This window comes from Vicugna pacos, chromosome 14 (genome assembly GCF_048564905.1).
Source record: "Vicugna pacos chromosome 14, VicPac4, whole genome shotgun sequence".
Classification (NCBI taxonomy): Eukaryota; Metazoa; Chordata; class Mammalia; order Artiodactyla; family Camelidae; genus Vicugna; species Vicugna pacos.
Genome location: NC_133000.1, coordinates 20,795,142 through 20,811,429, shown reverse-complemented (window position 1 = coordinate 20,811,429; position 16,288 = coordinate 20,795,142). Strand labels below are relative to the sequence as shown.

At 38.3% G+C, this 16,288-nt stretch overlaps 1 protein-coding gene across 1 annotated transcript in view; it reads right to left on the bottom strand.

The window, feature by feature from the left end:
- VWA8 (von Willebrand factor A domain containing 8) overlaps nt 1–16,288 on the bottom strand; it is a 295,349-nt gene that overhangs the window by 151,466 nt on the left and 127,595 nt on the right. Inside the window, exon 21 of the mRNA XM_072976319.1 lies at nt 8,210–8,286. Within this exon, the coding sequence (XP_072832420.1) occupies nt 8,210–8,286 (77 nt within the window). The remainder of the gene's footprint in view (nt 1–8,209; nt 8,287–16,288) is intronic.

Genomic DNA, 16,288 nt, shown 5'->3' with positions numbered 1-16,288 from the left:
ATATGTGACAAACTGAACAAATAAGGGTACAAATGTCAATCTGTAGACTAAATATTAGTAATCCTTAGCTCATATTTTCAAGAGCAAAGTAAATATAAACTCTAACATCTTCCCATGCTCCAGTGGATGGTCTCGAACTCTTCGGTAGGTGCTCCTCATTTTGAAAAGCACTTTGTACTAATGGTGTCACAAAGAAAGGAAACAACACCTGCTTGTAAAGGAAAAGGAGAAGGAAGAGTCTAAGAAATTTTTCTTAGGAGAAAAGACTTTGATTTGCATTTTGAAGAAAAAGTAAGAATCTCCCATATAGATTTGACAGGGAAGGGCATTCCAGGCTACAAGAGCCGCAAGTGGCAAGTTATGGAGTCATGAATATGCATGTGACACTTGGGAGCCACAAGCTGTTCATATGGTTAAAGCATAAGCATGTGAGAAGGAAAGGTTGGAAATTACAATAGAGAAACAGATGGGGCTCAAACTAAGGAGTATGGTCTTGAGGTTGCTGGCAGTGTGAGTCACTGAAGGGTTCTGAGCAGGAGAGTATATGATCAATGTCATTGGTTGGACAGTCTGAAGCTCAGGAAGGGTAGGTTGGAGCCCGAGTGTTCAAACAGGAGCCTACTGCAAGAGTCCAGGCAAGAGAAGATGAGGAAAAAAATTATGGCCCAGAGGATGGAAATGAAAGGATTTGATCACAACTCTAGAGAGAAGGAGAAGAAACTAATGTAACAGTCCAGGTATGGCCAGTGATTGTGGGAAAAGAAAGAGGCAAATATTTGGGAGACCTTGAGAAATGTAGACATGATTTTGTAATGATTGGCTGGCAAGATGAAGGACAGGGAAAGGTAAAATGTACACTGATTATAGATTGGTGACCAGATACAGGATTCCATATGTTCAGAGAGGAAATATCTATTTTTTCCTTTACCAATCATACAATCAACACTGACCTACTGATACCCACCACGAATGAGGTACAGAAAAGGGGCTGGAGGATATTTATAAAGGAAAAGTTGGCATGAAGAGATGGACATTTTGGATTTGAAATGCTCCAGAGATACCAATGTGGAGATACATACATTATATATATATATATATATATATATATATATATATATATAATATATATATACATACACAATATATTTTATATATATACATATATTTTTTAAATGCAGCTAAGAAGTGAGGAAGGGGCAGAAGACATGATCCTCACCTACGTATGGACAGAAGAAAATACAGACTTACAGGGAAGAGATTTCATTTTCACTGTCCTAGATGCATGTGACATACGTCATTTAATCCTTACAACAACCCTATGATGAAATTTGGGCTCAAAGAGGCCACATTTGGACTCACTGATATAGGGGCAAAAAAGGCAACCCTCTTGCTCCCAGTGGGATAACTGAGCAGTGCCATGCACGCTCCAGAGGTCCCTGTGAAGAGGCTGAGGCCAGACTTCATCTAAAACCACATTTCCATAGCCTTATCCTGATTCCCTCACTTCTCTACAAGTTTCCCCTAAAAGCTCTCCCTCTAAAACCATTTAACGCCAACATTTCCCTCTCTGGCTCTGCTTCGAGAGCACCCAGCCTAGATATCTGCTGACTGTTTGGGCGAATGAATGAATGAAGTTAAACGTAGAAATGATTCTTAGGTTTTTCCAGCAACGCTCTTAATTCTTTTTGCGCCAAACATTACAGATTCATCTCAGTTAACAGAAATTAGTTAACGGAGCTGCGAACTGAGCAATCCCCTTAGGACGCACATCTACTCACACAATTTAAGCACCTCACCCATCTCCTTCTGCTCACGTTTGTCACTGTTGCCATCATCTGAAGAGTCTGGCTATAGCAATATGTCTCACGTATAAGGAATAGTACTTCATAAAGCTCGACAACAACAAAAAATTCAGATTTTAATGAACAAAAAGATGGTTGGGACATACGTATGACCTGGGCCCAAGATATCTCTTTACTCTATCTGCTCACCTAAGGATGCTGGGAGGAACCTGCAGATGATGCTGACTGGAGAAGACCAGCGAGAGGAGAGCAGGCATAAGTGGTTAAGTGATGTTATGTATATAAAGAGAATCTGATATTGAAACAATTTTGAGTTTACTTTTATTACAACTAAGGACTAAAACTAAAACATCCTCCCCTCATCAGAGTACCACTCATTTTATAATTGAAGTCAGTGTGAAATCATGATTTTCTTAACAAAAATCTGCTTTACAAGTTAAAAGAAAAAAAAAAACACAAAGGACTGGAAGGTTTAAACTAAATTGATAGCAGTGATCGATTTGAACCAGGGGGAGATGAGATTGGCAGTGGTGGTTCAAGGGGATTGGAGCTATAGTGTTTTCTTTGTGCAAAAGGAAGAGCAGAATCAAACTCAAGAAAAATGTTAATAGTTGTTAAATATGAGCGATAAATTTGGGTACATGTTATATGTTTTTATTTACATTTTTTGGATTTTTGAAGTTTTTCTCAAACTAAAAAAGTACGTAACACTTGAAAGGAATGTATCTATTCTCCAGTGGCCAGGGATAAAACAAAACTAAGAAAAAATACACACTGCATCAGTGGTTCTCAAGCTTATTTAGCTTGTGAATTAGGAAATGAAAATGAAAAAGAATCCCGTAGAAGCCTGCTTGTTTCCAGTCTTCTCTTCCAGGGTAGCTTAGAGCATGCTGCTTGCTGGTGTCTACAGTTTCAGGGTCTGTCTGCAGCTCTGAGTACAACCTACAACCACTACTCGGGGTGCACTGAGAACTGAAGCAGGGTCAGCCTGGGAGGAACATCACGTGAAAGATCGGAGGGATTAATCTGGTTTACAATTTTATAAATTACCTGGGTAACAGACCAGAAAACAGAGCTGCTCAAGTTACTGATGGTTCACCTCAGGCGAGGTGTGTTAAGAGACAAAGTTGGTTAAATAATCTGGAGGAGTGGTCAAGAAACAGAAAACGAAATGTAAGAAGATACTACTGTGGAAAAAATGGGAAAATATGGAATAATCAGCCAAAGGAAAGACCTTAGGATTAAGCTGGGCAAGGATTCAGAATATGAAGCTAGAATTTTAAAAATCAGGCTATTATATATATATTGAAGTACAAAATGTAAGAATTGGTGGGCCAACAGGCTTACCATATGGCTAGTACTTTGGTGAGGTACTTACTAAAGCACTGTCACCACTAAAATACTATTTAATCAGCACAAGAAAGTCAAGAAGCAGCACAGTAATTAGAGCAGAATGCTGAAGCCAAGACTGTATGAAGCCAGCTGTGTGACCTCAGACAAGTTGTTTAACCTCTCTGGGCCTCAGTGTTCTCATCAGCAGAACAGAGAGGGTAGTGGTACTGGGTGGATTTGGAGATCATCCAGATAAGAGTCAAAAATCATTACAAACCTAAAGATCTACGTGGAAAAGTTAGAGGTACTGGCATAATTCATTTTGTTAATAAGGCAGTAGAAGGCATTCTTAGTGGGAAAATACTGTCCAACTGCTGATAAAAATGTTTCTAAAACACCCTTTTCAAATTCATAATGGGGAAAATGAGATAGAAGGAGTATCCCAGAGGTTTTATGCACAGTTGACATCTAACGTGTCTCCAGTTCTCCATTGCTCTTATCAGTGCTAAGAATGTCTTGATAGCTCAATAATAAGTTTTTCATGAGGTTTCAGAAAAGCTTTAAGTTTTTCTATTTTATACTGATAAATCTACTTACCCTCTGGGACTTTGTGAATTTCAAAGTTTATCTTGTCACATTCAGTTAATTCAGACTGAGGAAAGCTTTGTATGCTGCATTATGCTGTGCTTTTTAAAGCATGTCATCGCCATCCACTCCAGGATATTTGATATGGAGAAGGTTAATGCTACAGTTTTACACTTCGTCTTATCTCATTTGATTTCATAAAGAAAAAGTATATAAAAATATGAAAGGGGAAGAACTAGGGTTTTAACAATAACCGTCTACAATGCAATGCAGTGGTCCCCCCCTCCTTAGTCACCTTCCTTTTTCCTCTCAGCCTCCATAAAGTTATCGATCTAAAATAGCCAGCTAAGCCTATTTCAATACATCTCTTCTTTCCATTTTCATGGCCAGTGTGGTTGTTTGGCCCCAACAATTTTATCTGGATTACTGCAATCACCTCCTGGTGTTCCCTGTGATTCAAGTCTGATATGACTCCGATATACCCACAGACTACGGTTCTAATGCTCTTTCTTGCTTAACTCGATCACGTTGCATTCAGGATAAAATCCAACCTCAGCAGGACCCCTGAGGTTCCCATAAGGCCCACATCTTCCTCTTGGCATCAACTCTTGCATCTAAGCACATACACCCCATGGGACCCAAGCTCCCTCTCACTTCCTCGTTTGAGACAGCTTGTTTTCAATAACCGTAATGCCCTGTTCTGTGTTCTACATTTAGAAAACTCCTACTTTATCTCTCAAGGCTCAGTTTGAGTGCCACCTTCTCCAGACACCTTCCACCATATCACATGCATATACTCAGAGGTTCGGGCACCTCTCTTCAAGGGTCCCACGGAATCTGCATGCGTCTCTTTCCTGGCTTATATACTACAGTGTATTATAATGTTGATGGATCTCACCCACTGACAAGTAAGTGAGCACATCTAGTCAAGATCAACACTGTCATCTATACAGTCAGCCACAGGTTCTGCATCCGAGGACTCCACCAATTGTGGATTGAAAACCTCTGGAAAAAAAAGTCCAAAGTTCCAGAAAGCAAAACTTGAATTTTCTGTGTGCCAGCAACTATATATGTAGCTTTTACATTGTATTTATAATGATTTAGAGAGCATATACATTGTATTAGGTATTACAAGTTACTCAAGAGATGATTTAAAGCATATGGGAGGATATGCATAGGTTATAGGCAAATACTATGCTATTTTATATATGGGACCTGAGCATCTGTGGGTGTGGGTAACCGTGGGGGTCCTGAAACCAATCCCCTACAGACAGTAGGAATGTCGGTACATCATCAGTGCCCTAAATGGCTATGGGCAAACAACAGGAATCGAACAAATACTAATTATGTGAATAACTAATATATAGTGGAAAACCAGACTCCTACACTCAAAAAATTCCTTATTTAGTTGGGGAGGCATGACTATGGGAAGGGGAGGGGATAGAAATAAGATATAAAAATTAACTAGAATGCATATCAGAGTGAGGTAAGAAAGTGAGATATGTGGCAAGAAACTAGTATTTATGAGTTAGTATTTAGGTGCCTAAAATGTGCCAGACATTGTGGTTGGTCCTTTGCACAATCCCCTTTAATTTTCACAACCATCCTGAAGGGTATTATTATTTCAGTTTGATAAGGTAAGGAAATCAGAAGGAACTTAAGGCCACATAAAAGTTAATGTGATCTTAACAAAGTTTATACAATTTGATCTCTAAAACCCATGCTCTTTCTATCTCGGTGGTACAAATTCAGTCCCATGGAGTTTCAGAAGAGGGAACGGTTACACCAGAATGACAAATTAGAGTAGATTCCATGTAGAAGTAATAAAGGATCAAATCTTGAAGAACTCGGGGAGAAACAGAGTGCATTTTAGAGGGAGGAATAAAGACGGGCATGGATACAGATTCAAAACTTGTGAGGAGGACAGAGAATGGTCCAGTCTGGAATAAGCTGAGCATACCTGGGGGAAATCCCCCTGAAGAGAAAGTTGGGACTTTACTGGGGGACCTGGGAACTCCACATTTATAATGAGCGCCAATATTAGAAAAGTAACCCAGAGCATGTAGGTTGTGCTGATTATTGGACCTGTACTGTCATCTTTATGAAGGGCAGCAAGAGAAAACAAATCTGGTAACATAAGATAACTCTGATTTTCATACAGAAGTGCACTTTTTTAAATTCAAGGAGTAAATATAAGTACAGAATTTGACATATCAAGTGTCCTCTTTAATGTTAAATTAACATACCATTGTGGAAAAAGAAATAAATAAATGTATTTCACAAATGTGAGCCATGTAGTCTCTTCTGTTTAAAATACATACCATAAAAGTCATCATACCCAATAATCTTTTAAATTATTGAAATCGTACTCCAAGGACAACATCCTGATTGTAACTAAAAACATGAATTGCCCAGCTTGCTCATTTTATGAGCTCTGAGCATTAAAACGTAAGATGGCCATACTTAGAAGCACACTGGTTGTACGTTTTATTTATGTTTGGTGATGGTTTTACTTATCAAGATTGTTTCGAACGGCTCATAACTAATTTTGTTGGAATGACATCCATAAACTAAATTGAGTGTGACTGATTATTTAGATGGTAACATCACAAATCCATTAAAAGGGATCTCAAATAAACAGAGTTAACGACCTTAAGTAGGTCACCCAGAGATCAGAGAAGTTCCAGACATTTTTTTGGACTGCTATTTTTAGGTCTTCTAAAACATATGTTTCTCTTAAAGCAATTTCATGAGCTTAAATTTTATGGCAAATATAGCCATAAAGCTGTACATAATAAGGAAAAAAACTGTCCACATTGAAATTAGTAAGAACATCAGTCCGTTTACTGAAAACCCTTTAATAATATATATTATAAACAGAAATGGAGCTTTTCACTTCCAACTTTACATAATAAATTGAATATCAAATACTGACAAATAGAGGTACCCAGGGTCCCAGGGAAAACGAATAGATATTTTATTTGTAATACTGTCATCAATCAGTGATATAGCAATGAGTGCTACCAACAAAATAATAAAAATATATGACTTTGAAAATTTTATTACACTTTGAATTTAGGAAGTTTTTCCACAGATAATGTATCTATATATTTATGTAGCCAATATCAGAATTATTATGGGATATAATCAGCATGAAATTCTTTACTGTTTGTGAATCATTTGTTACTTTTCAAAAAAAGATTGATATAAGAGACACTCCAGGCAGAAAGTAAAGCATGGTACAGTCAGCCCTCCGTATTCACAGTTTCTGTATCATGGACTCAACCAACCTCAAACGGAAGATACTTGGGAGAACAAAAAATTTCAGAAGTTCCAAAAAACAAAACTTGAATTTGCCCTGTGGCAACTATTTACACAGCATTTACATTGTATTTACAACTCTTTATGTAGTATTTACATTGTATTAGGTATTATAAGTAATCTAGAGATGATTAAAAGTATCTGGGGGGATGTGCATCCATGGAGCTTCTGGAACAAATTCCCTACAGATACTGAGGGACGACAGTGTCTCTAAGCTTCTAAACTTTGTCAAGCACCTTGAATACTGTCTTTTTCTTGTCTATTTAAAGATAATAAAATATAGACTTAAAAGAGATATTGCAAATGACCTTGTCTACTTCTATTACTCAGAGATGAGAAAACGAAACTCAAAAACTAACTCAAATATAGACAACTTCAAGCACATAAACTAATGGTTGAAAATCACTTAATCATTCACATAAAAAAGTTAAAAAATGAACAGCACATTAAACCCAAAGAAAATAAAAGGGAGGGCATAATAAGGCTAAAATCAAAAATTACTGAAATCTAAAAGAAACATACAAAAGAGAGGTTCAACACTGCCAAAAGCTGGTTGCTTGAACAGACCAATTATGTCGCTAATTTCCTGGCAAAACTGATCATGAAAAAAAAAAAGAAGACAAATAACCAATACCAGAAATAAAAATGTCAATATCATTACTGGGCCTAAGGACATTAAAATATCATAAAATATTATAAACCACCTTATGCCAATAATTAGAAGACAAGGAATAATTCCAAGAAAAATAAGACTTATTAAAACTTCTTATAACTATTAAAGATAATGAATTACAAAAAAAAAAAAAAAAAGGCCTGTTTGCTATGAGCGTGATGGTGACACAGACCCAGGAATAATGACTAAGTTCATGTTATATTCCTTTTCTTCCTTTTTTGCTGATTGTATTATGTAACCTTCATAATCTACAATCAGAATTAATTGAGGTAGTTCAGCTTCATATATTTTTCTTTAAAAATATTTTGATGTCCAATATACAGAAATGTAAAAACTGCCCCACCATACAAAGGGACTCTCACGTAAAGAGCAGGAGGAACAGAAATAAAACTGGTACATCAATACATGGGCCTTTAAGAAATTATTTTTAAATTGTATTGGAGCAAAGTCAATGGTTAAACCAGGTCGTAAGAGGTTGTGGGTTTTATCCCCTTACCTGTGCAGCTGGATATATTCTCGGGGTCTATTCAGCAGGTGAAGGAATCTATCAACAATCTTGTTTTTTCCTACACCCTGTAATTACAAAGAAAACATTAAATGAGAGAGAGAGAGACTTTAATCTGGAGGTAAAAGAAACCAGAAGAATCTCTTACCAAAATCTACTTACTGTTTTAGCTTATTGTTAATGAAAACCAAACTAGTAAATGTATACAGCACATCTTTTATTCATATCATATTATCACATAAAGGTTTTTTAAAAAATTTACTTCTAAATACATTAGCTCCAAGTTATATTCATTTAAAAGGAAATTCATAATTATTTTAGCCTTCTTCAACTTTTTTTTCTGTTCTATAAATTTTACACTGAACTGTACACATTAGAGCAGAGTATTATCTATTTCTGATTTGAAGAATGGCATCAAAGGTGAGCAAGTAAGTGTGAAAACAATGAGTTTTTCTAATCAGCTCTTCAGAAGTATGGTTCTCAGTTACATCAATACAATACTCTATTTTTCTGTTTTAATCAAACACTCATTTCTTTTCCTTTTACCCCACTTTTCAGTCCTTCAAAACCTTAGAAACCTAAAATTATAATCAGGGTTTACTAATAAGTATCAATTATCTCTGTTCTTCCTAGAAACACCCTCATTTCCTTACCACTTAATGATGCCAAGAGTTGCTGTCCTTTTGCAGACAACAGACTACTAAGAATGGAATCCACTCCCATGCTATTCCTCCATTTTAAAGTTTTCATTTAGAGGTGGAATACTCTGCTAATGTGATTGTAAACCTTTTAACAAGTAGGTTGTGTAGGAAGAGCTGAAGTGGTTAAAAAAGCTGAGTTTTCTAACATATGTTCTAGCAATAAATAACACTTACTGATTTCTCGTACTGTGCCAGGCTCTATGCTAAGTACTTTTACATCATAGCAGTTTCATGAGGTAGGTATGATGATCATTCCAACCTTATAAATTGAATTAGACAACGCGGTCACATTACACAGCTAATCACAGTGGAGCCAGGATTCAAACCCAGGTCTGTCTGATTCTGATGCTTATGCTTTTAGTCCCTACATCACAGATTACATTTCTTTCAGTGGGAAATTGATTTTAGTAACCTGGGCCTTGAATTACCTCCTTCCTCACTGCTAAGAATCCGTCCTAAAAAAAAATTATTAGGCAGGTAAGGGAAATGTATGGTACCTGGCAGCAAGAACAGAAGAAGCTCAGTCAAGGGAAGCAACCACTATTATTGTTATTTCTATTACATACCCAGATTTCTTGTCAACAGGGGCATCTGCAAGCACCAAGGACAGAAATTCAAATGAACTAAATAGGTATTTATTGAGTATCATCTTTGTCTTAGCACTGTGACAGTCCCTCTAAGACAAATTCTCAAAGGGAATATGAGACTATAAATGTCACAGTTCTCAAAGGGAGGAAGACATATACACTTGGAGCACAGAAGACAAGCCACCAGTGTAGATAAACAACTGTTAACTGATACGATGTAGGTTCTTATAGTCTTAGAATCTCTTTCTTCTCTTTAGTCCATTAAATATGTCCCAGGATGACAGAGGCAACAGAGATTAGCCCCAGGATAATATATGCAAGAGAGATGAAGGGGACTGGAATGATTCTCAACTACTTAATAAACAAGACAGAGGTATGAAGCATGCACAGACAGTAGCAGGCAATTACGACCCATTGTACATCCTTGAATCGGAAAGAAGCACAATAAGACGAATGTTTAAAGAAAGATAATATGGCAATAATATGCAAAATATACCGACAAGAGAAGAGACTGGTATCCAGAAGGTCGATTATTTATTCATTCAACATATAAACACGTATTTATTGAGGGCTGGTACATGTTAGAGAGAGAAGAATAAATAAGAAACATACGGTTTCTGGTCTTATGGGGCCAGAAGTGTGAAGACTAATAGATAGGAAGGTCAAATAGAAAAGTAGGTAGAAAGGGAGCAAGATATAATTAGACAACCAAGTGAACAAATAAGAAACTTACCAAACAGTGATAAGTTCTCTATTGACATATAAGATAGGGTGAGGGGATTGATACTTGACTGAGTGGCGATTTAATGTGGATTTGGAAATGAAGACCTTTCCTTAGGTAACTTTTAAGCTAAGATCTAAACAACAAGGAGCCAGTATTATTACAATTACAAAAAGGGGGCATTCCAGGAGAAGAGGTGCTACAGCTGATGCCCTAAAATAGGAATCATTTAGGATATCTGAGGAACAGCCAACGTGTTCAAGTGCTGTGGGTGAAAAGAGAGTATACAAGATGAAGACATGTAAGCCAGCAGGGTGAGAGTTCTGCAAGCCAAGGTGAGGACGCAGAGTTTTCCTCTAAGAGTGATGGGGAGCCCTTAGAAGGTTTTCAGCAGAGAAGTGACATGAACTAATAAAGATGGTAAAAATACCACTTTGGTGGAGGTATGGAGAGTGAATTATAAGGGAAGGGGTCAAGAAGGAGACTGGGAAACCAGCTGGGATGCTACTGCCAGGGTCCAGGTGAGAGAATGGTGATGGCTGGGATTAGGGGGTTTGAATGGAGAAGGGTGGATTCAAGCTGTTTTCCAAATAAAGCTGAGAGAACTTGTGATGGACTGAATATGGGATGAGGGAAAAGAAGGATTAAAGATTACTTCTAGACAATTCCTTGAGCAAAAAGATAGGCCAGACTAAGGGGAAGATTTTTTTAAGGAGGAAAATCAAGAGCTAACTTTATCTTTGTCCAAAGCACTTATTACCATATCACATTCTATCGGTTTATCTATTTGTGTGTTGAACTTCTCCCCTCACTAGAAATGTAAGAGAGGTTGCTTTGTTCACTCTTGTATCCCCAGGACCTAGAACAGCGTTGGCACAAAGTGGGCACAGCTTTGTCACATGAATCAATCAAAAATTCTTTCTCACATGTCTTTCCCAAGCTCCAGCTGAGACCCCATCTTCCTAACTGTCAGCTGAACTTCTGCACCGGATATTCAGACTAAACTCATTATGATTTCACCCAGGCCTATTACTTCTTTTTAACCTCAATGTCATAGTGTTGCCATGTATCCAGCTGCTCAAGGAATGAATCTCAGAATGTTTCTGACTACTCTGTTTTTCCCCAATCTCATTCAACATGTCCCCAGAATCTTTGTAGTCTCTATCTGCAAAACTTTTTCTTTCTTTCTTTCTACTCCCTCTTTCTCCCCCTCCCCTGCCTCCTTCCTCCCTCTCTTCCTTCCTTCCTTCCTTCCTTCCTTCCTTCCTTCCTTCCTTCCTTCCTCCCTTCCTTCCTTCCATCCTTCCTTCCTTCTCTCCTTTGTGTAATTTATCAACGATTTTAGTACCTAATGTTATGGTTACTATACTGAGTAGGCTACAATGGTAACTAACACAGCTACAGTCCCTGGTCACACTCATAGTTTATAATCTAGCAGGAAACACAGACAATGAAGCAATGTAATAGGTATGCCTGCGATGAGTGTCATGCTATGGGACATACAAAAAGCTTGAAGATTTAACTGAGGGCTCAGGAAGTTCCACCACACACAGTGATATTTCAGCTAAAATATCCAGGAATTAAAGAGGTAAAAGGAAGGAGGAGAAAGGGGAGTGTTCCAGGTAGAGAGAACAGTGTGCACAAAGACTTGTGGGTACCAGTGAGCTGGAGAACGGGACAGGTCGGAGAGGAGTCAAGGAGCAGGAGTGAAGAAAAGAAGGGTAAGAAACGAGGCTAGAGCAGGAGGCAGGGTCTAGCTCTGGCAGTCCTGGAAGCCACTTATGAATTTTGCAGATACTAACTACTGCATACGAAATAGATATACAACATGTTTCTTCTGTATAGCACAGGGAACCAAATTCAATATCTTGTAGTAACCTATTATGAAAAAGAATATGAAAACAAACATACGTTGTGTACATGTATGACTGAAACATTATGTTGTGCACCAGAAACTGACACAACATTATAAACTGACTATACTTCAATTAAAAAAAATTGGAAAAAAAAGTTTGGACCATTTCCTAAAAGCACTGAGAAGCCACTGAAGTAGAGGGGTAATAGGATCAGATTTTCATGTTGGAAAATCGTTCTGGTGAAATGGTCTGGCAGAGAGCAAGCATGAAAGCAAAGGAAAGCCATTTGGAAAGTCCTCTTCAAAGAAGAGGCAGGAGATGATGCCTCTTAGTTTAAACTAAGGAGCAGAGAGAAATGAATGGATTTAAAAGATATTTAGGGGAGGGATAAACTGGGAGTCTGAGATTTGCAGATACTGACTGGTATATATAAAATAGAAAAACAAGTTTATGCTGTATAATACAGGGAAATATATTCAATATCTTGTAGTAGCTTACAGTGAAAAAGAATATGAAAATGAATATATGTATATCCATATATGACTGAAGTATTGTGCTGTATACCAGAAACTGACACAACATTGTAAACTGACTATATATACCTCATTAAAAAAAAAGACAGAGATTTAAGGGAAAGAACTAACAGGACCTGGTGATGGACTGGATGTGGGGATGAGGAGCTAGAGAAATCAAAGTTTCAGTTTTGGGCAACAGGGTGGAAGGTGGTATAACTTACAATACGTATAAAAGGGGAGGAGAAGTATATTTGCTGGGTTGGGGAGGGAAGTCTAGTTTTTCAAAACAGGTGGTTTAATTTTGGACATGTTTACTTCAAAGTGCCTGCTTCCCGTATCTGCTCCTTCCTCTCCCCTTCACTGCCACTGCTCAAGGGCAGTCCCTCATTGTGCGCCAATTCCTAGAAAGGGTCCTATTTGGTCTCTCGCCTCCGGACTTATGACAGGCCAGGCCACAATTTGTTTAGTTATTTTTCTAAAACAGAGAACTCATCAGGTCATTTCCGGCTTCATTTTAAAACCTCTGATGATTCCTTCGAGGAAATGCTAAAAGCATAACCAAGGAAGGAATTTCTGTAAATATCCTGAGCAAAATGAAACACTCAGTGATCTGCTCCGTCCAGTCAGAATTCCCCCCTAGAACAGAAAACCCTCAGGATTACTTGAACAGAATAAAAACATAAATAGTATCTTATTTTTCCACTGGAAAAGCTACACATACTCATTTTTCTCAATGAGAAATTTAGAAGATAAAGCACCACCCAATGCAGAACCGCCAAAAGAAATCTGCTTCTGTTTTCATTTTGTTCCTGTACGTATCTATATTTACTTATTAGTCAGTATTCTGTATATACCATTTGTATCCTTTAATAAAAATGAGCACAAAAGAAGTAGGGCTTACATCATAACTGAATCTCACTGAAGGTAGTAGCGAGTGAGTAAAAATCTAAAAAGGGAGAAGAAACTTATGGAATGAGAGATTGTCTCATGAGGATGGTGCTTCTTCCATCCCATTGTGTTCTGTGTGACAAGGTCCTGGAAAGAAGGACCTTCACAGAGGTAGGAGTCCCTGTAACTACAGAGTTAGGAGGAGGAGGGACTATGTTAAGCCCCATGGACACCGAGGACAGGAGGGGAACACGCTCCCAGTTTCTGCGAGAGAAAGGATGAGACACAACTTCGAGAACTGGGAAGGATGCTAGGACTCTTGTGACTTCCTCAGGCTCGTTATTTCAGTTCCCCCGTTTCCTCAGAGAGACCAGCAGTAAAATCCTTCAAAGAAAGAGGACTTCTGGGCTTATCTTCCTGGACCAGAAGAAGATACAGATTGGGAAACTCTATCCATCTCTTGTCAAGGTGGAAAAGGAGCAAGGAGCAGAGCTGGAGAAAAGGGTTACAGAGGGACGGAGAGAGCAGGGAAGAGAGAACGGGTCTATGAGTGGGACTTGGGCGAAGAGTAATTGTCCTGGGATGGAGATGCTGAAGGATCCTGCCACAGCAGATCAACTTGGAAGGATGCCCTCTGTAAATCTCACCCAAACGCGTTCCTAAGTAGCCAGCTGTCTCCAGAACCTTTGTGCCACTGCATCTTTGCTCAGGTTGCTTCTTCTGACTGGTTTAGCCCACCCTCCTCCAGCTCTCTGTTCTCCTCCACTCACCCCTTAGTGTTCTGATGAAATGTCCCCGCTTCTCTGAAGCTTTGCCTGACTCTCCCATTGTATTCACTCCTTCAACTCTGAGCACCAGAATGGCTCCCTCCTTTGCACTCCTGAACCGCTGTCTTCTACAACCCTCAGCACACCAGACTGCAGTAACTGGCATGTGTCGCACTCCCCCTGGCCAGGATTGGCTCTCCCCTGTGCTCGCATATCATCTGCAGGTGATAACTATTAAAATTTGAAGAAAGAAGGGAAGAAAAGGAAGGGGAAGTCATATGATTCGTTCTAGCTAAAGGAGGAAGAAACCTCTTCCAGGAACCTTCTGCTTCCTTTGCGCCAACAAAGAGAAGGAAACTAACATTTCTGGAGCCCTCCGCTGTCTGCATCCACACCCTTTCAGGGCTTCATCACTCCAGTGCCCATGCCAGCCTTGTCAATGGGAGGTAACCCCTGTTATCGAGAGAAGCGAACTTCAGTTCTAAGCACTTAAGAGCCCTGCACATAGCGGTAATTTGAAGGCAAATCCATTCTGACTTAAAAGATTGGGCTGTTTTCTATTTCACCGTATTGCAAAACAGAATGTCAGGAGGGAGCCTCCCTGAAACGAGTTTATGTGAGTTTACATGAGGGTTTATATCCTGTCATGGAGTCAAAGATCAGTCACTCCAAGACTATCAAATAGCCCAGCACACGGGTCCAGGAACTCCCTGTATGGCATCCACGGTTCCAGAGGAAGAATAGGAGAACAGAGGAAGTCAACCTGGATCTTTTCTTCTGCAATAATTTTTTGAATGGACTTCCAAGGGAGTGTTTGTCACTGCCGGTGTTTAGCTTTCCCTCGTGCTCTCTGAACCGTCTTAAATTTGGGCCTTCCTTCCAGTTTTCTCTAATTCTTCAGTAACTTTCATAGAGTTAGATCAGTTTGTATAATATTTAAACATTCTTTCCATAGGGTTCTAATTTCCTTTTCTAGAAAAGCTACTATATAAATGTCATTAACAAATACCAACTGCAGTCAAAAATAAAAAATTTTTAAAAATCCTAATTATTACAGTAAAATCAGGAGAAATAAATTGCACTTTTTTTTTTAACCTTAAAATTTCCATCAAATGTTGAACTTTCTAATTCTTTGTCTAAAATGCCTGAAAATAAACTCATTATACTAGCAGTTGGGAGACCTGGACAATAATCCACCTCAATCTCTCTCAGGTGGAAGTTTCTATCATCATCTTTATTTATTTGAATAAAGAGGGCCTAGACAAGCTGATCTCTATCTTATTCTAATATTCTTTAGAGCAACAACAAAATCAGAGATTACTGCTATATGAATCACTGGAAATTTCTTATTTTCCAAATTCTCTCAGTGAACATGCATTATTTATGTAATCATAAAAAAATTTCAATGAATAGTAAACAGTGTTAAACATTTGCAATAAGTAGGTTTCCTGTAACAGAGCCAACAAACAGGACCCAGAAGTCAGACAACTTATCATTCAATTGTACTACGAATTTGTGGGACTCTAAAACACACTTATAAAGCTTCCTGTCAAAGCCATAACCTCCTTTGCAAACAGGAATAATAAAATCCACATCCTTGCAATTTCCCTTTGAAATAATCTGTTGCTATAAATGGCAAAGATACACTCTTTGGTAGTTTGGTCATTAGGTATGACCAAAGCAACCGTCACAAATATTGTGGGGAAAAAAAAACCCAACGTTGTCTACAAAAACAACATACAGATTAAGAACAAAAACAAGAAAAATATTCACTAAGAAATAGTAGATGAACAAACTAAATGCTAAAGAGAATGTGTAACGTGACAAAGACTTTCCATGTTGTAATTCAGGCAACTTCATAGCAAGAGGTTTGAGAAGGGACACAAAATAATATAATACAAATTAAAGATGAGTGTAATTATATTTGATGAAACCAAGTATTTCATAGCCTTGGGACTCCCAGGCTGCTGGAGATACCAGAAGCACAGCACACTTAGTTATCAAATTTCCTGCTGCCACCACCAGCTGGGGACAC